General features: G+C 43.6%; 1 protein-coding gene across 1 annotated transcript in view; it reads left to right on the top strand.

The window, feature by feature from the left end:
* The window catches only part of ALK (ALK receptor tyrosine kinase), a 636,280-nt gene that overhangs the window by 193,389 nt on the left and 419,241 nt on the right, over positions 1–23,650 (top strand). Inside the window, exon 3 of the mRNA XM_074331841.1 lies at positions 6,787–6,951. Within this exon, the coding sequence (XP_074187942.1) occupies positions 6,787–6,951 (165 nt within the window). The remainder of the gene's footprint in view (positions 1–6,786; positions 6,952–23,650) is intronic.

Here is a 23,650-nt window from a genome sequence, read left to right as displayed (position 1 = left end):
TGATGCGAGTACTGTTGCATTTAATCCTCCTCACAATTCCCGGAGGTGGTCCCTGATTTAATCCCCATTTTGCCGATGAAAAAATGAGAGACAAAGAATTTAAGTAATTTGTCCTGAGATGCGCATGTACTAAAGTGACAGCCGAGTTTCCCCTTGAGCAGCCTGACCCCATGCAGCACCTATGCTCCCAATTATTCCCCCAACACCTGGGTGTTCCCTGAAGTTTTGATACAAAGCAGAGCAAAGGGAGGAGGGTACTAGCGCCAATCAGCATCTCCTGGGTCCTCCAAGGTCAAGTCAGTGCAGTGCATTCCTCCATTGCTGGTGGTAAATCTGCGACTCAAGGAGACCAAGGTGGTAAGAGCATCCACATACAGGATCGCTTAGTTAAGAAAGCACTTCCACATTCATTTCCTTATTTGGTTACCACAGCAGATATGATTTTTATCTGCATCATTATTGTGATAAATCTCTCAGGTTTACACACAAGAAAACCAAGGCTCAAGTGGTTAAATGAATTGCCCAAAACCACAAGGCAGATCGGCCCAGAGCTGGAAGTTTCCAAGCGTTCTCTAGTGATCTTCCCCCTTTGCTCCTAGGCCACTGCTGCTTTCCCTCCCTCTGTTTTCACCGTACCTTCTGGCCTGTTCATAGACCTGCTTTCCAGCAGGGAGCTTTGCAACCATCGAAAAGCAGCTTGTTGGCAGAAGAGTACCTATAGAATGCGAGGATCCAGAAGGCCTTGCTGGAGATTATTTGAGCCATTGACTCGTTAGGAGATACTTGAAACCTAGCCATGTATGTTTTTGCTAGCTTATTCTAGAAAAACATCGCCACATGTTCATGACACTCCATATGCTTCTTTGCTGAATACACAAATCAGGCTTGTCAGGAATATGCTGGCATCTTCATATGCCATCCACAAAGCAATCCAGCCTCAGCTTAAATGCGCCAGTAAGCTGAGCCTGAGCAAGTGAAAGCTGGTGATTTAGTAACTCTGCCATACAGCCTGGCCCAGGCCTGATGCTGCCTGGAAAGGATGGCAATCGGAAAGGCCTCCGCAGCCAGGGGAAATGCCCTCCACTCTGTGTGCAGGACTCTCTGCCCAGCCACGTGGCCCTGGGCAAGTCTTTTCCCTTGCCTGGGTCTTGGTATTTTTCATCTGTCCAGTGGAAGAAGCGGTTAACCTGAGATGTGATTTCAAGTTTAACTGCCTCTGCCTCTGTGAATATCACCTAAAGGCAGACATTCCAGCCTTCTCAAGGTATAACAAAATACTTAGGGAATGGCCACGTGCCATCGGTTAGAATACCCCATATAAATACTGTTTCTCAGTAAACGTGAAACTGTTCAAAAAGGGGCATGACTGTGTGAATTCTGAATCAGCTGTTATGTGCTGGGAATTTCTCCATTCCAAGCATGTGCATCGTCTCACTGAGTCCTCGCAGCAGTCCTGGGAAGTTAGTCTTATCACGGAGATGACCGCAGCTCAGAGAGAGGGAGAGAGGCGCTGTACCGTACAGATGACGGGGTGGAATGGGAGTCAAATCTTAGGTCTTGTGCTGTGTTCCTGAGAAAGAATCATGATGATGTTAGGGTCACTTAATGAATAACACATATGGGCATAGACACACAGGGAAAGATTGTAGGGCTGGGTGGGACCGAGGAGACACCATTCAATAACTGAGGAATGTCAGGCCCAATGTCAAGGCCATCTGCATCCTGGCGATGAAATATCAGGTCAGGATAACCAGAGACAGGAAAATAATCCCAAAATAAATTCACAATCATATTGCCATATTTTAAACTCTCAGCAAACTTGATAATTCTGTTTTTTGATGCAGATCCCGTGGCCAGTTATCCAATTGGATAAACTCTTTCATGGGCCCCTGATGGCCATAGAAATCTTGTCCACCCCACCCTCAGCTCCCTTAACTGGGGCCCTTAGCCCCACCTGAACACAGCAGATATCCCGGAATATGTCAGGAAACCTAGATGAGAATTTGAGCCCTGGTCCTTACGTGTTACACGTGGAGCCGTGGCTTCCTGAGTCACACACAAGCTGGGGGTAAGATTTGCATCCTGGAAATGTGGACTCTGACTCAGTCCTCACCCAGGGCATCCCAGGTCCACCTTGATAAAGGTGGTAGCTGGTCCTTCAAGAACAGCTCGGGTACTCTGGCTTCTGTCCTGCCTCCAGCTTGGGCCTGCCTATTCCTCTAGCGGCCCAGTTCCTGTCCTGTCTCACTCACTGCACGTCTCCTCCCTTATCAGTGACTGTGGCTGTGAATGACGGGAGCTGTCTCTGCTGCCTTTTCAGTTCTCAATTTGCTGTTGGTGAGGTACTGACATCAGCACCTCAGGGGTCCTAGGGAGGAAGCAAGTCAATGATGGTCCCCTCAGTCACTTCCTGTTAGTAACCTCAGATGGGACTTCCCTTCTCTAAGCCCCAACGTCTTTGTTGGATGGGGCTAGGATTCCTGCCTACTTCATAGGGATTAAATAAGACAATAATGTAGGGTGCCTGACCTCGCATCTGACCACAGAAAGCCCTCAGTAAATGTTATCAGTTATGAAAAGACTTCCCAAGGCTTTCCTGGAGGTCCTTCCCTTGAGACTTGGGGCTCTTCCATAAATACACACCCTCAGTACTGCCAGAGTCAAGAACTTAAATCTAACCTCAGGCTTGACTTTGGAAACACTTATGATAAGAGACAAAATGAGGAAGGGTAAAGTATCATGGGATTAAATATGGTGTCCTTTTCTTTTTCTGTAACTCTCCTGTTCACTCTGCAATATTTGCTTCCAAGCCTCGTGATGGGCTGAAACTGAGTGACATTAACCAGTGGTTCCTGTAGACCTGCCCCAGAGCAGCTGCTCTTAAGCCCCCCGCCCCATGGTCATCTGGACATTGGCCAACCTGTGAAAAAATGTCCTGAAAACGAAAAGAGTTGCTTGTCTCCTAACTTGAGATTGACTGAGGTGACTGAGGAAACGAGTGGGAGGTCTCTGGCTTTCCAGGGTCAAGATCAAAAGGCATAAAAGGCCTTGACCCAGGGAATTGTTTTGGAACCTGAGGTCAGTCTGGAAACAAAGGAGAGCTATTGGGTTTTCTAAGCCCACCCACAGGGAGACCTGAGTGTTCGTAGTATACCACCGCTCCCTGCTACCCCCTTGGGGTGGTGTGGACACTGCCTGGGCAGGCGCCCATCTCTGTGTGAGTGGCTGATGCTGGCTTCCCAGCACAGGTCCTGCTCATGACTGCTCTGGTAGCCTCACCCATTCCTAGAGGCTAGATTTCCATGCTCAGACTCTGTGTCAGGGTGGGTACTCCCTGTCAGCTCCCCTACAGACAAGGGGGTTTGATAAGGGAATCCAGCATCATTCTAGGCAGGGTCACCACAGGTTTTTCTGACCAGTTATCATAACATTCTTCTGAATGGCTGCCTTTTGTACTAGGATAATGCCCTAAAGCTAACTTTTAATGGATTCAGTTTTTGACACGTGGCCCATACCCTGGAAGGTTCTAGAATATAGGTACAAACTGATAAAAATGCATGAAAACACACATTCACACTCACATTCACCCTAGAACAGTCATCTATAAAACTGACCTAAACTTTCCTTCTGAATTTTTTGAGAATCTTGAGGTAAACTGAGTCCCCACTGAGTGGTACACACACTCAGCCTCCTTCCACAGCGACTCTGCTTCTTGGGATGGCCACAAGCCCTCATTTACAGGGGGTGGAGTGAAGGTGACTGACAGCCTGTAAGGTTGGCGGTGCTGACCCAGAATGAGCCCTGCAGAATCAATGACCTTCACAGATAGAGGGCACCATAGAGGGTGTATGCTCCATTGCCTTCATTTCTCAAATGCAGAAAACCAAACGTAACAGGAGAATAGACCTTCTGAAGTCTCTCATCTGCTGCGGTATTTGCAGGACTGACACTGGCACCATCCTCACTGCTCTGCCACGACCTTTCTCTTCACAGCTCTTGACGTTCCTCTCAGCAGGCAAACGGTTTCCAGGAGATTCCATTACCTTATCTTTCTTCCATGATGGGAGTAACTAGAAAGTCGGCAGCAGTGATTTCAACTACGTGATCAGCAGCTTTTGGAAAGTGTGTCTTTTTCTCATTGCATTTTCAATTGTTAAATTCTCTTGGGTACTAACAGGTATGTAAACTAAGGTTGAGATCTCTGGATTCTTCTGACGGTCATAGTCACTTTGCAAAGTGGGACTGACACAGAGGAAACATTGATTTGTCCCCTTAGGGTAGTGGAGAAGCCTTTGCAGGTCTGAAGAGGTCGCAGTCTTTGGGTCTAATAACCAAAATATATTGGATTGAGATTGTTGAAGCCTTGGAAATGGGATGGAAAATGGCTGGATCTTTGTCATTATCCAGCCATGGGTCACATTCTGGTTCTGCCTCAGGGGTAGTCCTTTGATCAAGTAGAATAAACTTTCTAAGCCTCGGTTTCCTCGTCTATAGAGAGAGGCCATCTACTTGTCAGGGTTTTTCTGCAGATTAACTATAGTGACATAAGGAAATACCCAGCACAGTCTCTGGCAGGTGGCTGGGACTCAGCGAATGTGATTTCCCACTCCGTCCACTGGGTGTGGACTTGCCTCTGCCATTGGGTTACTTAATGCTGAACACTTCACTGAAGTCCTTGACCCCTCTGAGTCCCATCTGTAAAATAGACTGTACGGTCCCTTTCTCATAGGGACTGAGCGAGAGGAGTGTTAAGGAGAGAGTGTGAAGAAGCACCTGGGTCTAGAACCTCAGAAAAGACCCGAGGAAAGTGAGACTTCACCTGGTGTTTTTGAAAAGGCTTGTCCTACATATTATTACTCAAAAGGCACCGAGGTTACCTCAGGAGAAAGAAACCTGTTTTATGAGAAGTTAAATCAGAATATAGAAAAGCCTAATTCAATTTAACCCAAAATGAGCAGTAACATTAACCCCGTTCCTATTTAAAGCCAAGGAGTACAGCTTTGACAGCTAAAGGGAAGCTTCCTCGGAGGAAGAATTTTAAAATGAATCTATTTGATAATTGGAGTATCTGCCTAGCTTATTTCACTAGGCAGGGTCTGATCCAACATAGCTGATGATCAGACTTTCCAGAGTTCAAAGGTCCCAGGATTGATGATGACTCATGCTGCGATTGTACATTCTGTTGTCTATTTATCTAATACGCACACATGGCACATTTGCCAGGCAGCACCGGAGCGTGCACGCCACACTTCTGTCCCAAGTGGAAATAGGATGACTTTAGTTGGAGGAGAAAAATCAAGATAGAGAATGGGCCCCAGAAGTTGAAGCTTTGGGAAAGGTACTGATGTGGGTTGGGGGTGGCCTGTAGCTTTCTCTCCCACCTCCTGGCTTGGTCATTCCCTAACGTGGATTTTTTTTTTTTTTTACTCTTCCCAGAAGAGCCAGGCTTAGTGGCTACACCTTTCATTATACGGATAAGTTTTGTACTACAGAGTACAGAATATTGGAGCAGTTTTCTCCTTGCAATCTGTTATCAAAACCAGGTGGCTGGCAAGAAAGTCTTGAAGACTAAGGCAGCCTATAATTCATGGATACCAATTCGTAGCAGCAGCTCAGCCCCCAGAGATAGGTAGGAAGTCTTCAAGGCTGATAAAATATGGAGGCAGCAAGTGTCATGTCAACTCAGACAAGGCTAGTCCTGCCTGTTTCAGCTCGCTGTTATAAAGGTGAATTGTCTGAATTGTGAAAGGGCAAGTGGTATTAACCTGAGGACCAGAAGAATGGCAGCTCCTGGACAGCAGCTGGTACATAAATCTCTGCTGGCCGAGAAGCAGAAGGATACTTAATACAAGTGTTCATTGAAGATGTTTTCCTCCCCACCTCCCACCAAACTTAGATAGTTTGGCTAGTGTCCATGGGAATTATTTTACTCCCTCTCCAGGGTAGGGCCAGCTACCCCCAGGGGTGACTGACGGGCAGTCCAGTGACTGGCTGCCTGCACTAGAATTGGCCCCACTTCTCCTCTGGGTTCTGAAATTCTCAACACTAGACTCATCTTGGAGATCAAGGTAGAAGTGGCCCCAGAAGCAGCTATCAAAATGCACAGTGCTAATTGGGAGTTAGCACCCATTAGACCACCACACTGATTGATTTATCAAAATAGCTGTATAACCCTTCTGAGAGCAAGGACTTTGGAACCTTAAAAAAGTCAAATCAATATGGAGCTTTAGAAAACAACCAGTCTAGGTCTCATTTGGAGGAACTTGAGGCCCAGCGAGGTTAAGTGGCTTACACAATGTAACCAGCAGAACAGTGGCAGAGCTGGAACCCAGGTTTCACTAGGTACTTATTTCTAGAAGCATCTAGTCTAAACCCCTTGTTTTGCAGATGAGGGCACCGGGTTCCACAAATGTCTGGCTGAGCCAGACTTAGATTCAGACCTATCTGGTTTCAAAGCCAGGCTCTGCCCTTGACCTCAGGCCCTGTCCATGTCACCAGGTAACTCGCAGGACGCAGAACCTTTCATGGTCCAACCTGTTAGCTCTTTTGTTACCAGCCTTCTCTGAGGACGCCTCCCATAATCTGAGTTATATGAAGAACAGCTGTCTCTCTTAGTCCCCTTTCCACCAATATCGTGCTCACCACCTGTGGAGTCGAGAACTCGCCGCGCCTGGATAGGGTGAAGGTGTGGATGGGATGAAGACCGCCTTCCTGGACTGGAGCGGTGGGGCTACAAGGTCACGTTTGGGGACAGTTTGCTCCACTGACTGTTGGCTGTCATTGCAGGTCTGGAGTGTAGCTTTGACTTCCCCTGTGAGCTGGAGTACTCCCCTCCACTACACGACCTGGCGAACCAGAGCTGGTCCTGGCGCCGTGTGCCCTCTGAGGAGGCCTCCCAGATGGACCTGTTGGACGGGCCCGAGGCAGAGCCGGCCAAGGAGATGCCCAGAGGTAAGGGCAGAGGCCACTTCCAGGTGTCCTGGATGGGCCGGGATGGGGCTGGGATGCTGATTCCTGTTTGAAATGTTAAGGCTTCCCCACTGCTGTTCTCTCCTGTTTCCTTTGAAAAGTGCATTGAATGTCTGTGTTTCTCTGTGTCTTCTTGGGCCATGTAAGTCCAATTTCAAGATCAGTCGATCCCTTTACTCTCTTACCAAGTAAAGGAAATAGGATTTCACAACGCTCTTTCATGCAGATTTCCCAGTGTACGATGTAGAAAGTGCTGATCTGTGAGTCCATTTGGAATCGGGCTGCCAGATAAAATACAGGACACTTGGTTAAACTTCAGCTTCAGGTGAACAACAAATTATTTTTTTTAGTGTAAGTATGTCTCATGCAATAGTTGGGGCATAGTTATAATTTTAAAAAAATTATTGCAATTATACTGAAGAATGTATAATGGAGTGTTCTGCATTTTTATTTGCTAAATCTGACAGTCCTAATTTGGAAGGTATTGTGCAACTGGGTTAAATGTTAGTTTCAAAGCCCATAATGAATATCCAGGCTGCAGGGTGTTTTGCAAGGTTCTTCCAGGAGTCTGCTCCATTTATGAACATCTCTTTCTGAATTCTCATGAACTGGAACAGGTAAGCGCTGGATGAGTAGTAGGTGCTTGTTAAATATTTGCTGAGTTTTCAGAGAGAGATGTGGAGGCACTAAGGCCTCCTCCTGCCTTCAGGTCTCTCTAAGGCAAATCTTAAAGCTCCTAATTCTTTGGGCCCAGAAATCTGCTGACCGAGAACTGACAGCCTATGTTTCTGGATTTGAGGAAGAAATAATAACTGACATGGTAATGGACTGACTGGACATTCTGAGTAGTGCTTTCAGTTTGCAAAGCCCTTCTGCCTCCACTGTCTCACGGGATTCCAGTTTTATGAGGGAGGCAAGGAAGATAAGAAAGCTAGGGCTCAGAGAGGGAAGGTGACTTGCTCAAGATCACACAGCTTATACGTGTGGGTTCAGGGTTAGAAGTCTGCTATGGTGAGTCTTAGACGAGGACACTTTCTACCACATGTTTCATTATTTGTAGCAAAAGCTATGGCTCCAGCCTGCCCTGTGCCCATTGCTTGGGGCTGAGTATCTCAGGCTCATGTTACTGGGAATGTAACAGGGACAGGGCCCAGGTAAACTCATGGGGTGGAGGGAGGTGGCACAAAAATTATTTATGCTCTCAGGCTTTACCTCAGGCTTGAACCCGGAATTATGAGAGACCTTTTGTTTCTACACACTCTCCCAGACTGACCTTTTCTTTTTTTATGATTCTTTTGAAATTGCTTGACCTTGATTTATATTTTAGGCTGGATACTGATGCATATTGCGGAGTGTGTGTGTTTGTGTGTCAGGGTGCAGCGCTTAACGAGACAGTGCATCCAGATTTTCTGGAGAATTTATTAAAAATACTGCATAAGCCCCACAGCCTGAGATTTTGATTCAATAGCTCTGATATGGAGCCTAGAAATCTGTGTGTTTTTAAATTTATTATAAAATTTAGCATGTGCAAAAAAAGTAGATATAACATATATACGTAGATTAAAGATTATGATAAAATCATCGCCGTGTTCTCACCACTAAGTGTAAGAATTGGAACACTGTCCATCCCTTTTCAACCTCTTCTGTTCTCCACCTAGATCAGGAATCTCTTCCTCCCCTCAGAGGTAACCACTGTCCTGCATTTTGCATTAAGCATTCATTTGTTTTCGTTTATGACCTTACCACTTATGTATGTAACCCCAAACAACATATTGACTAGGTTTGCAAAGTGCTACATAAATGGAATAATACTGTTTTGTGATTTGTCCATTTTGATGCATGTAGCTATGGTTCATTTGGTTCTAAATCCAGTGTGTGAAAATACTACAATTTATCTCATCTACTGTCATTAGACATTTGAGTTGTTGCCAGGTTTTTGCTATTACCAACAGTAATGTAAGCATTTTTATATATGTCTCTTGGTGCATGTGTGTGTCTAAGAGTTTTCCTAGACAATAGAACTAGGAATGCGATTGCTGAGTCATGGGGTGCAGCTTCCATTTCAATAGGTAATGCCAATCTGTTTCCCAAAGTGGTCGCACCAAGTTATACCCCCACTAGTGATGTGTTAGTATTTCTCTCCAGGATTGTACATCTTCACCAGTGCCTGGTATTGTCAGACTTTGTCACTTTTGTTCGTGTGGTGGGTGAAATACAGCATCTCACTGTAGCTTCAATTTCCATGGGACTGTTTTATTTTGTGTTTTGATAAGTGTTTCAGATGATTCTGAGGTTAGGTCACATTAAGTACTGCGACAAAAAGAAAAGGAAGAAGGAGCGGAGGGATGACCGCTCACTTTTCAGTGCCCCTCGGTGCAGAAATATATTGATGCCTTTAGGTTTTGATAAAGCTGGGTCTGAAGGATCAGGATATGTACTGAATGTGAACCCTTCCCCAGTAGATGAATGTCAAGATTGGAATATCCATGTTTTAGTAATTGTCGCCAACTTACATCCCTCTGAAAAATCATTGTTCTCCGCAACATGATACTAGTATGTCTCCCGAACACATACTAAGGATAATGATGTGAAGAACGCTGACAAAAGCCACTGTAGATACCCATCTACTTTATCAAGTTCTTTAGTGAACAAACACATCCAAACATAAATAGCGGGAATCTCTCCACTCCGAAACTTGTGTTTATTTTTCCTGGGGTCTAATGGGGGAATCTATACTCACATAGCCTTGATCAGTCTTAGAAATAAGGGACCAGCCTCCCAGCCTTCACAGGGACACTTCTGGAATGGCACTGAGAGGTGTTCAGAACTTCCGGTAATGGGCTGCTCATTGCTTTTTGAGTCAACAAATTATATCACTACCTGTTTCCTGAAGTCGGGTTGTTCCTCATGAAGCAGGCCAATGTATCTTAATGTCCTTTGACCTTCAGAGAAAGAGGTGAAGATGAAGGGAGAAAAAAATGACATGCCCTGTTTGCACAATGGCAAAGCAAGGACCTACATTCTAGTTCTGATTCCCAACTCTTTAGAATCTCACCTTCTCTGTCATTTTGGCAGAAAGGATGCTGGTAGTAGAGATAAGGAGTGAAGGGTATCCTTTAGGCTAGTGTAGTCTACTAGAGTTTTTTTTCTTTAACTCAACGTTTACTGGTTGGATGGTATTTAGGCTCTATTGCAATATTTCTTGTCAGAGGATATAGAAGGGCCAGAAAAAATCAGTGAGATAATACCAATCATAGATAATGAGCTGTAAGAGTATAAATTCTGACTGATTTTAATTTATGGCCCCTGTAGATGAGAATAATAAGGGAGATACAATTCAGAGCAGCAAGATAATAAAAAGTGATGATCTTGATGGAACACAATATTATAAATTAATAAAATATTGAATCATCAGGTTGAGGCATTCTATGACTTTTAAGAAGTCCCAGGGGCATGTGTGATGTCTACTACTTCCGGTGTTTTGGAATGTAGTCAAAGGAACATATTTTTCTTATCCAGCAAGTTTGATCTCCAGCATGAACCCTAGCTTTAAAATGGAAAACGATTAGTAGCTCTTCCCTAAAGTCCCTTCCCAGCCCCTCACTCATATGCCTACACACACAGGAAGAACAGGAGTAGACTCAGCTGGGAGGGCGTGACATCCTTCCTCCATCAGTTCAGCTCTCTTCCAGGGCACTGATTCTCAGGTTTTTGTTTTGTTTTGTTTTGTTTTATTTTTGATGGAGGGCCTGGATGGAACTATACTACTGAGATTCTTCTGTTTACCAAGATGACTTAGTTTACAAAAGGTTGAAAAACACGGTTCTGGAGCTCTGGAATAGCTAACAATGCTGCCACAGGTGACCATGGTCCTGCAATGCCAGAATGAGGTCATCCGGCCTTTCGGTCCACTTCTGTTACACCTTTGTGTGTTAGTTTCTTATAGCTGCTATAGTAAATTAATATGAACTGGGTGGCTTAAAACAACAGAAATGTATTCTCTCCCAGTTCTAGAAGTGAACAGTCCAAAATTAAGATGTTGGAAGGTTTGGTACCTTTTGGAAACTCTGCAGAAGGATCTAGTCTGTGCCTTTTCCTGGTTTCTGGTGATTGCTGGTGATCTGTGATGTTCCTTGGCTTGTAGCTGCATCACTCCAACCTCTGCCTCATCTTCCTATGGCCTTGTCCTGTGTGTCTCAAATCTGTTGTAGGGACACATGTCACTGGATTAAGGGCCCACCTTAAATGTAGCATGATCTCATCTCAAGATCCTTAATTACATCTGCAAAGACCTGTTTCCAAATAAGGCCACCTCCGCAGGTACCGCAGTTGAGGATTTGGGCATATGTTTTGGGGACCACTATTTGACCAACTACACATTGATTTTTCTCTCTTTGTGTATAGGTTGACATGTGGATCCAGTGTGTCTCTCCCGGTACATGTCAGTTGTGGGTTCTCAAACCCTTCAGGAAGTTAGGTTAGGCAGGTTCAGAGGAGTCCAGATTAATACCAGCATTTCGCACCCTTTCTTCAGTTTCTCCCCTCACCACAAGGGTTTGCAATATTCTTAAAAGAGTCCCTAAACACCTCTCAAGTAGATTCCATCCCAAGGGTAGCTGGAACCTGGGCCACCTTTGGAGCTGCAGGTGCAGCCCTGATGGGAAGTTTCTCTCAGGGCACAGCCCTCTTTTCACCAGTCATCACTAGAGGCTGCAGCGGGCTGATTGATTGGCTCTCAGTCTCATGCTCTGACCCTTGACCCTTGACCCTTTGGGGTGTTGATAGGCAACTGGAGTGATGAAGGTCTACCCAGCACATCCTCCTTCCTCCAGAAGTGTATCATTAACCACCCATTTTTGCCCTCAGACTTCGTGGGCTCATTGGCTGGGACCTCATAAATTAGCCTCTTCAGTTACTGATACACTTACATGTGAGTGGGATTAAACACGCACACACGCACACACACACACACACACACACACACACACACACACACACACTGGGACAGAACAATGTTCCTTTCTTTTCATTTGTCTCAAACGAGATGATCCAATGATCCAAACTGTCCATGCCAAGTGTTCACGGGCTCCAGCCCCCCAAAACCCCGTTCCTGTGTTCCTCACTATATCTACCATGGAGTTTCTGTTTTAAGGAGATGGTCTCTAAACTTCATTTTCTTGTATGCACCATCAGTAAAATATCTCAGAGCATGCACCTCTACTGTGTATATATCCCTCAGTTATATGCATGTATTTGTTCCTGTGTAATATTAGCAGTAAAGCTTAATTTCTTTCTTACTTTTTTAGATAAAAATAAATGTAACCAGGACATCCTTTCAAGACTGTCGTAGGGCATCTGTCCTTTATAAATGGGCTCAGACTTCCAGGTTCACTAAGGCATCTCACCGTGGCCCCAGGGTCACTGATGTCTCTGTCTTTTTCAAGTCCTTTAAGGAACCTTCTAGGCTCACCTCCTATCACCTGGGCTGTGCTAGTGTGGCCTCACAGGCCTAGGCCTCATGGTCTCTTCTCAGAATCTACATGGTTTGGACAGGAAAGACTATCCCATCTGGGCTGACAGCACTACCTTACTCTCAAGAATCAAAAGGCACCTTTCTCTATACAAATTCTTGTTTCCATTTCAATTGACAGACCTAAGGTACAAGGTTTCAACCAGATATTTCCCACTGGCTTATCTAAAAAACTATCTTGGTGGTGGTGTTTACATTGGTAAAACTAGGAATAATTTAAATGCTCAAACAATAAGGAATTAACTTAAAAATATAGTATACCTAAAATATTATGCACCATTACATTTATGCTGTGTAAAAATATTTAATAATATGGGGAAGTATTCAAGGCCTATTATTAGGTTAAAAACAAGTTGAATTATGTGTATAATATAACTTATTTATGAAAAAGAAAACTACATATATGTATATAAAGAAAAAAAACCTCAAAGGAAATACACCAACATAGTGGCAGAAGTTATTTCTAGAAGACTGAATTATCAGTGACTTTTATTTTCTTCTATGTGCTTTTGGTATTTTCTAAATGTGAGTCCATGAATATACATTAGTTTTATAATAAGATAAAACATTTTTTAATACCAGGGGCTCCAAAATTCTCATTTAATATTCTATTCAATTATTTTAGACTTTTTTGGGGATAAAAACATGTTAACTGCTTTCTGCCACAGCAACAACCAAAAAAGCCAGCACCACTGGCGAGGGTGAGACAGATAAGCATGTTACTTTCCTGCCTGCCTGGATAGTTAGTGTACAGGGCACCGCATGTCACAAATCCAGAGTACCCCCACCCAGCCTCTCCCTGACCAGCTTTATCCTTGAAGGGATGGAGGGTAACTGGAGAAACCACATGTGCAGCAGGCCCAGGAATGTACCTGGGACCAAGTACGGAATGTAAGCCGGAGTGACATAAATGCATCCGATTCAATTCAATTTTTGCCCTGCATCAGAAGGGCTCTGGCTGGTCATTGCCTTTCATTTGAGCATGACATCTCATCATACTAAGGTTACTGGGGGGATTTGTAGCCTCGTAGCCCTGCCCCTCTTCTGGAACTTACCATAAGAGGTCACCTTAGTTCTCTGGTTCTGTCCCTTTTCCCCCAAGCAGTGAGGTCACTGCGCCTTACATCTTGACCCTTGAGCAATCCCTTCAACAAGCTGTGACTGGTGATTCTGTCATCCTAATGAGATTCTGGTGCCAAGCTCAAGGCAGTTGGAACTTGAGCTCCAGAGAGGGACTTGACTTAATGAGCCAGCATGCTTGCCTCAGGAGTGGGGTGTCTGATCCTCCCCCCCAGGGCGGGCCTCTCCCAGGGTGTGACCTCTGTCTTCTAAGGGTAGCCTTCAATGGGAGGGGAGGGAATGGATTACAGTTATTTGGTAAAAGCTGAACCTAACAACCGTGCTCACAGGGCAGTGGGGACAGAGGCACGTCGAGTGAGGAACACAGGACATATGTTAGAGGTAGAAGGGACTTGGGCTGTCATCCCAGCTCTGCCATAAGAGATGTCACTTTACTTCTCTGGGCCCTGGCTGCCTCATCTGTAAGGTAAATGTCTTAGATTAGATTGCCACTAAGGCTATTTCCTGCTCTGACATAAGACTGGGATTAAGCATATCCATTGCAAAGAATGGCCATGTACCTGGCAAAAATCCGTGAACCACAGAAATCCCCACCAGCCCTGGGAGAGATACCCATCACCCAAGGTTTGGACATGGCTTCTGGAAGCCTGATATCCCCAGGTTCAGCTCACTCTTTGGACCACAGCATCAGGATTGCCTCTAGAAGCCTCTGTGCACCCTGGAGGACAGAAGAGGAGCTCCTGCACCCATTAGCATAAACGAATTTGTCAGGTTAGCCCCTTGAGCCTAGGGAGCCTGAGAGACGTCACAGTGTAATGCTGTGGACTAGTGTGGCAGATAAAATGATGGCCGCCCAAAGAAGTCGGAATCCCCAGAACCTGCAAATATGTCGCTTTAAATGGCACAAGGGACTTTTCAGATGAGATTATTCTGGATTGTCCAGGTGGGTGCAATAAAAATCACAAGGGTCCAAATAAGTGGAAGAGCAAAGCAGAAGAGCCAGAGTCAGAGTAAATATGATGACAGAAGCAGAGGTCAGAGAGACAGAGATTGGAAGATCATTTAAATTATGTGCTAGTTTGTATCAATTTTTAAACTTTATTTATTCTTTGGATCGTATATTTCTTTATTAAACCAACAATTGTAAGCCCCTACTGAATGCAGGGCACTGCAGGTTAAGATCTAAGTCAAGGGGACATCTAAAATCAAGGGGGCACAGTTCCATGTAAAGCGGCAGCACAGCAGCTGTTGGCATTGAAGGTGGAGGAAGAGGCCCTGAGGGAAAGGAATGCAGGCAGCTCCTAGAAGCTTGAAAAGAAAGAAAATGGATTCTCCCTAGAATCTAGTTCAGAAGGCATGCAGCCCCACCAACCCATTTTAGTCTTCTGATCTCCACAACTGTAAGGTAATAAGTTTGTGCTGTTTTAAGTCGCTAAATTTCTGGTAATTTGTCCCAGGAGCAATTGGAAACTAATACAGCTGGTCTTGACCAGTATGGAGGAAAAGTGCTATGTTCTTGGGCACCATTCTAGACCAAGTAGGGCTCACAGAACTGACTGGGCTTTAGAGCAAACTTCCTTGTAGTTACTGTAGAAGACGTCCAATGAGTTATTGCTGGGAGGGCAGACTATAGATTACCCCACCACTGCGAACAGAGCAAACACTTTTGTGGAAAGAAATGGAACAGAAATCGCAGCAGCAGGAGCTGAGGCTAGAAATAAGCAGCTGTGTTTCGGAGTTTGACTCCTGCGGGTACGAAGGACTGAAGGCAACCGTGGCGGGGGCCCGGAGAGGTTCATTGCCTGAAATGGGGTGAGCCTTCCTTGCCTGTGGAAGGAAGCTGTGGCACTGCTCGGGGCCGTTTCTGTGAAGCTCTCATGTGCGGGTGGCTGGAGGAGGCCGTGAAACCACATGCACAGGGCCTGCTGGGCTCAGGGACAGGCCCTGGGCTTTGTCCCAGACGAAACTGGCAAGAGCTTCAGACTATAAAGTGCTTTTCCATCCACAATCACGTTTGATTTTCACAACATAGTGAGATGGGTGTTATTAGTGTCCCTAACTTACAGGTTGTTAAACTGAGGCTAAATACGTAGTAAGCTTCAGACAGGAAACTCGGTCTTTCTCTTCTATTTTGGTGTCCCAAGAACCCGGCCTAAGTCCCCGTGTAAAGTAGATATTCATTAACTGTTTCTTGACCCCCAGAGGGAAGTTTAGAGAGATGAAGTAAATTGTTCAAGTCTACAAAGCTAGCATGTAGCGGAGCTGGAGCTTGAATTCGTTTTGGACACCAAAGCGCATGGGCTTTGTTACATCAAGCTCTCCCTAAAACACAGTGTTTCCCAGGCCTACTACTGCGTAAGACTCACGCTCATGAATTGTCTGGCAGTACGTTCAGAAGCTTACGGCGTTCTTCACCTTCCGGTGGTGACCTGGGGAGACTCTCTCTGTTCTGTGACACAAGCAGATTATGTCCACTGCGGTGTCTGGTGAGGGTAGTGTCTTCAGAAGGGGCTTGGGAAGCCCGCTCTCACCTGTATCTTCTTGTTGATGGCCAGGGCAACTGCAGCAGGAAGCTGCCCTCCAGGCTATACAGTGATGCAGTCAGTGAAAGAAGGTGGAGTCGGGTTAATGTAACCAGCATTGCCTTTTAGAAATGAAAAGAGTGACGTGCTGAGAGCCAAAAGTATGTAGTAGGTCTGCCATTGGCTGACACGTGACTTTAGGCCTCAGTTTTTGAACTGGTAAATTGAGTGGGTAGGACTGGATAGTCTCTCCTCACGTGTGAAGCTGTCTCTCTGATATCCTTACTTCCTCTTATTAAGAACCGTTTATTAGTGTTACCTGGAGTTTTTGACCTCACTGATTTCTATATGTCAAATGATTCAGATAAGACACATCTTAAGGAAATATGGGCTCTGTCTGAGAAAAGCCGTGAACTGCTCTGAATTTATGCTTGAAGAGAATTGAAGGAACGCCAGGACTTGGCAAAGAGAAATGAAATAAAATTCTCTCAAGTGGGGATAACTACGGTGTAATCCTACCTAGAGTGGACAGATAATCTTTATGCATTCAAGATGGAGAAAGACTGGTTCAATGTAAGTTGAAGAGAGATCTGGGGGTCATTTTACCTCAGTGGCTCTCTTTCCTGACTTGTTATAAAAATCAATGCAAATGATGCACCAGAGACCACTCTGTAAAGAGGAAAGTAGCACAATAGGGTAACATGTAGCCCAGCCTGGCAGCAGTCACCCCAGCCACAGCAGCCTGAAGCAAGGGATTCTGTTCTGTCTTGATTTAAGAATTGTGACCCTAAAAGGCAAAAGGCTTATTCAGCCCAGGTATACATGTATGACATTTCCAGGGGTATTTTTCAACTTAGCACTTTTTGGACATGACAAAAGAATCTGCTGAGAATGACTGAGCCCTCACCCACCATGGTAACCGTGCACATTTACAAATGCAGTTGCAGGCCCTAAGGATTGCACAAGTGTTCAGATCTCAGTATCCAGTTCTCCCTACTAAACAGCTGATAAGAACCTTTAACCTTGGTGGCTATGGTGGCATCCTGGTTATTCTTATCTGAAGCATTATGATCTATTTTTATTCTTCCCACTTCTTTAGAATTCTTAGTACTGTTTGCTAGTCATGCTTAATCGATGCATATTTCTTGGGTTTAGGTCTTTCCTAGTTGATTTATATGGAAACTATTATTATTTGGAGATCTGCTGGATGCAGTCTTACTTGTTAATGGAATGGGTTGCATGCATGGAGTGGCAGCTCCCTGTGTCTCAGTTACTGAGTTCCCCGACCTGCAACTGTCTTCTCTCTGATGTAATCAGCGTTTCTGCACCTGGAAGCAATGGAAGAGATATTTGAAATATTATGCTTGCAACAGGGAATTATTTAGTCCTTATACATAAAATGGGAACAGTCTCTTCATTGTGAAGTAGAGAAACATTAAATTCAGCTTGGCAGCAACAGCATAGGGTGTTCACCACCCTCATCTCCTGTGTTGCTTAGTCTACACATTGAAGTATCGTTCCTTTGATTATATACTGCCCCTCTCCTAAGAGTTCTTTGTCTTCACTTATTAACACAATGCATTTTGTGTTTATACCCAAAAGATATCCATTCCATAGTGGTGTGTACTCAGGGGGCCAGGTGTGGGGAAGTCTGCAGTTGCTGACATCCATCCCTTGTTCAAGCTCTAACACAGATTATACCCTACTTAGAGTCTTTAACTATAAGTTAGATCAAGAACATTGAGACTATAAAAAATAAAACAATCAGAATAATGAATGCTTTCAAAGCGAGGATTTGGGAGAAGGTAAGTGTCTCAGTTCTTTGGCGTGGCAATCTTCCAGAGATCCCATGCAATTGCCCAGCCCTCACACGAGTGCTTCATTCCTTTCTCTTATTTTTTTTGTCTTGCTTTTCCCTCTCTCTTCTATCCTGTGTCCTCTGTTCCTCTTCCCTCCTCAACCTCTCTTTCTCCTCCAAATCCAAATGCATCTTTCCCACCTCTAACTCTGGAAGCAGAAAGATTAGCAGGATTGGCTAGCACATGGGCTGAAAGTGGGCTTCCCCTGTCAAAAAGACAAATTCAGACCCATTGGCCTTTTGTGCGATGCGTGTGTAAGGATAAATTTGAGAAACATTGCTTGCTAGAGAAACAAGAAACAAGAGAGTTAGGTAAATTCTGGAAGTCCTCTGCTCCATGAGGAAATAATTAAAATAAAAGCCTCATGTCATAGAAAAATAAGCTGAGTTAATTGGCACCTTTATCCAGGAGGTCAAAGGCAAGATGGAAAAGCATTGTCCCTCAGAAGGAAACCAGGTGTCTTGACAGAGGGAAAGAAGGATCCTATGTCTTTCAGAAGGATTTAGAAATTGAGTTTCTGCAGGAAATCTAATTAGCAATATTCTTCCAACACCCTCACCACCAGCAGCAGCACCTCACAACTTTTTAAAACATTCATCCTTCCATAAATGCATGAGTGAAGTCATTGAGTCTGTATACCCTGGAAAAGGGAAAGTAAAAATACAGGTGAAACAACCAAAGAGCATGAGATTGATAAGGAACTTTTGTGTGAGTATGTTGCGCCAGCTCAAGATAAAGGACTTCATCTGCACCAAGGGCTAGGATTGAAGGAGGAAAGGCAACGGGAGCCACTGTCCAGGGACCAGCTAAGCTGTACGGCACGTCTGTGTGAATTAGAAAAGAAACTTGCCTCCTCTGGGTGAAGGCATCAGGAAAAGATGCTTCCTCTGGCTACATGCCGCCAGTTGGAGAACTCATAGCATGGAAAGCAGAGCATGAGCTGGATCTCAGCCCCACTCACCCTCTCACTCAACACATTGGTGTGGGGCACAAATCACCCAACTGTGTACAATGACTCTGTCAACATTTATCAAGGGCTTACTTTATACCAAGGACTTATCATTGTCTTATATGATTCTCATAATAACCTCATAAAATAGTTTCAGAAACATGGATGTCCATGATCAGAAGTAAGGTGAGGCAGGACTTCCAGTTATGGCCAAGTACAGAGTCTGGCCAATTCTCTCCCCAAAACGCAACACAAAGCTGGACAAAACTGACAAAGCAACCTTTTGAGTGCCCTGAAAATTGATGGCATGAATATAACAATCTGAGAAACATTTGTGCTTAAGCAAATGCTGAACTTCTATCTTCCCTGCAGTGTGTGGTTGTAGATGAGGCCCAGGTAAGAACCATGAGAGCCTGTGACATTCTGGTCTGGAGCTTCTCCTGTCTACTTCATTCCATCTGCACAAAGGTCCTGCCAAAGTCGGGCATACCACGAAGACCAAAAGCTTCTATGCTGCAGTTAAATGGAGGTTCACTTGATTTGAGGGAGGAGGCAAAGTATATGCCCAGCAGTGTTATAGTCAAAGGGATGATCTACTCAACAGCGTGAGGCTCTGTCATGGTTGGGACAGGCAGTCACGATTGAGATGATGTATGTTCCTGGTGGAGATGGGAAAGGGTCCAAGCTAGCCACAACCTTCTAGCCAGTCCTAAGACTGCATAGGAAGACGTGAAAGAGATCAGCAGCTTGAGCACTGAACGCACTCCCTTACCCACATACAGATCTATTGGCAAAAGACGGAACTTTTACTTGTCTGCTAAGCTATATACAGATGTCCCAGAGGAAGCCAGACTGAAAAATCAAAACAAGAGCATTGAAAAAAAGAAGCCAAACAGAGATATCGGCAATCACACACTACAGGGAAAACGGATTTTACAGATACAGCTCAGCCAATTCAACGGGAATCGTCTTTTCAACAAATAGTGCTAGGATAATTGGATATCCACATACAAAAAATAAATAAATAAACTTAGACCCTTACCTCATATTATATACCAAAAGTAGCTCAATATGAATCATGAACTTAAATGTGAGAGCTAAACTATATAGTGTCTAGAAAAAAAATAGGAAAAAATTCTTTGTGATCTTGCATTGGGAAAATACTTGTTAGATATGACACTAAAATCACAATCAATAAGTGAAAAATTGTATCTTATCGAAATTCAAAACTTTTGGGCTTAAAAGACATCATTAAGAAAATATATGGTGATGGAAGGAGAATTGACTCTGGGTGGTGAACACACAATGGGATTTATAGATGATGTAATACAGAATTGTACACCTGAAATCTATGTAATTTTACTAACAATTGTCACCCCAATAAATTTAAAAAAAAAAATTTGCAAATCATACATCATATAAAGGACTTGTATCCAGAATATATAAATAATTCTTATAATTCAGTAATAAGACTAAAACCTCAACTAAAGATGAGAGTCATACCATCCACTTCAAAGAGATTTAGTGAGAATTAAACAGGATAATGCACTAAAGCTCTTTTTGACATACGTTTGGCATATAGTAAGTACTCAATCAATGGCAGCAATAGTTATGATCAGAAAGGTTCTAACTATTTCATAAATAAGCTGAGCTCCAGAGAAGGTAAAGAATTCACCCAGAGGCATTCAAGGTATAAGCAGCAGCATGAAGCAGCCTCCAGTTTGAACCAGTGTCCAAGGAGGATTTAGAAAATTCCACAGTAAAGTTCACACTGGGTGAATGAAAGGTGCTCCTCTGAGCCATTCCATCATTCAATGTGACCAAGGATGGGGCCTCACCTGGTGTCTGTCCCCTCAAGTTCTGCTATTAGGGAAGGCTGGGGGGAGAGGAAGAAGGAGAAGCAGCCTGCTTTTACTGGGCATTGCTCATCATCTCGCAGTGTTCACCCTTTCTCTCACTGATTTTCATTCATTGTTCAAACATTATTATAGGCATTATCAGTATTATTTGCAATAGAGAAGAACTGGAAACTACTTTAAATGACCATTAACAGAGACTGGTCAAATTAACTAGGATTTATCCATACAAATAGAATTACAAGATTCATACATACTTATAGTGAAAAAATTGTGATAGATATATGTACTGACATGGAAGATATTGATATATAGTTAAATGAAAAATGTGAATTGTAAAACAATATGCCTATCATGGCATCATTTTGGTTTTCATATATTTATTTACATACAGAAAATATCCCAGAAGCATCTACATCAAACCATTGTCACCAGTTATGTCTAGAGAGTGGCATTTTGCTTGGAGACCCAAGGGGAGAAGACAGTTTTGTATCATTTGAAGTTTTTCACATATTTCTTTTGTAATTGAGAACTGTATGTGTGTGTGTGTATATATATATATATATATATATATATATATATATATATATATATATGATTTAAGATGTTTTTATTTCAAAATTCTTATTTATTTCCCATAAAAAGAGAAATGAGAAATAAAGTGACTTAAAGTCACAAAGCTAGTAAATGGCATACTCAGGGTTTGAACTCCAACCTGGGTCCTCTCCACCATCTCATCCTCCTTTTGAAGGGACCTGGATGAGAAATTAGGAAGTACTTCCTGAGCATAAGGTTGTGAATCATTGATTCAGTTATCAAAAGAGGTCTCAGACTCTCCTGTTTGGGAGACATTGAATAACAGGTAGTGGTCTGGAATGGCTCACAAAGGTGATGAGAGCTTTGTGAAGAAATGGGGCATTGGCCAAATGACGCCCAGAAGCCCCCTTTCTTATTATTCTGATTCGGCAGAATAAGGAGATACCATTGTGTTGATAGTATCAAATTAGGTAGCAGACTTTCAAAGCAGCAAAGGAAAAAGGGATCCTAGAAATGACCATCTAGTAATTCAATCCCTGTTATGACAGTGGAACAAATATTAAGAGGAAAAAATTCTATCTAGGATAATGGAATTATGAGCAATAAGCATTATGGGTTTTAAAAGAACAAATCATGCCAGACAAAGTTGATTGCTTTTTTGATTAGTAGACTAAGGGAATAGAGAAGATGTAATATATCTTGATTTTAGCAAAAGGTTTGATAGTGTCTCGTGAAATTTTACTCAGGAAATTAATTGAAAATGGCCTACAGATGAGCACAGTTGCGTGAACTTAAGCATGGTGGCAGGACAGCAGAAAGCAATGAGAAATGGCGATGCATCATAGCAGGGAGATGTGGAGTGGGGAGGTTCAGGTCAGGGGTCAGTTCTATTTAATTATTTCATTACTTCTCAGGAAGAAGAGGAGGCAGCTCTTACGTGAGTGAAATTTATAGTATATCTTATCTGTGTGCTTTAATGAAAAAATCCTTTGAAAGCTAGCAAGTCTACCTGGTTTCCAGTCCCAGGTGTAGCCTTGTTCTGGGTCTCAGGCGAAGCCCTATGGATGCAAACAATAGCGTGTTGTCCCATAATGAACTTTAACTCTAATTCTGAATGATGAGTTAAGTATAACGGTCTTAGCCAAGAGCTCCACCTATTTTTGTCACCATGTCTTTATCCTGCATAGGCTCCCTCTCAACCCATAATACCTGGCAGCCTTCCAACACCTTGGACCCCTGCACTCAGCCCTCTAATCAACTACCTGGTACCTACTTACTATTTGTCAGGCCCATGGTAGACATAAAGGATAAATGATGTCATACATGTATAAGACATAAAAGATAGTTCACGGTTTAGAGTAGGTGACAGACACATTAAACTGGTAGTGATCATTGCTGTGATCAAGTTTAACAACATTCTGTGGAAAAACAGAGGAGGCTGAGAGTAACATTAGGTGGGGGAGAAGGGGAGTTTGGGAAAGCCAGAGGTTGCTGAGGCCAGCTTCAAATAGGAGTTGATGTTTGACCAGGGGCTTAAAGGAAGGGTAGAATTTTTATATAGGGCCGGAAAAGAAAAGGGTAACTCAGCCAGAGGATAGAGACTCATGAGTGCACTTGGACAAGTTATTGAACCTCTGTCATGAGCTGTAAAACTCTAATAGGAATCATACCAGTCCTAAGTCCTCTGTGAGGATGAAGTGAAAGTTGTCTAATATAGGTCATAGCACCGTGCAAAGCAGACTGCAAATTCAATTGTTGGAAGCCATTATGGGTGGGGACAAGGAACAAGGTAGGGTGGTGTTATAGTGACACATGAGGATGGAAAAACCGCTTGGTTTAGAGCCATCTTGTGAAGAGGACCTTAAAAGTCACATTAAGGAATCTAGACTTTGTAGGACAGACAATAGGAAGACATTAATGGGTTTGTAAACAGAGGGGTAACTTGGTCAGATCTTGTTTTACTGAGATCACTCTGACAGTGATGGATATGAGGAGAGAGTGGCCAAAACAGAACCAGGTAAGAGGCTGCTCAAGTACTCAACTGACAGATGAAGACCCAAACCAGGGCACTCACATTGGAAGGAGAAAGAAGGCTATGAATCTGAGATCTGCCTTGCTAGCTGAAGAAAAGAAAGTCAATATTAATTTAATTGTATAGTTCAGACAACTGGATATTTAGTAATACCACTATCTAAGAAAAGGAACTCAGAAACAGCAGACCTTGAGTTTGGTTTTTCATCATTCCACAGAAAGTTTTTCTGGACTTATGCAAATCAAGACTCTGAACTATGGTGGGAATGCCATTCTCATCATTATTACCTTTGCTCGTAGAAGGGAAGTCTTAATAG

This window comes from Rhinolophus sinicus, linkage group LG05 (genome assembly GCF_036562045.2).
Source record: "Rhinolophus sinicus isolate RSC01 linkage group LG05, ASM3656204v1, whole genome shotgun sequence".
Taxonomy (NCBI): Eukaryota; Metazoa; Chordata; class Mammalia; order Chiroptera; family Rhinolophidae; genus Rhinolophus; species Rhinolophus sinicus.
This window is presented reverse-complemented; position numbering and strand designations above follow the sequence as displayed.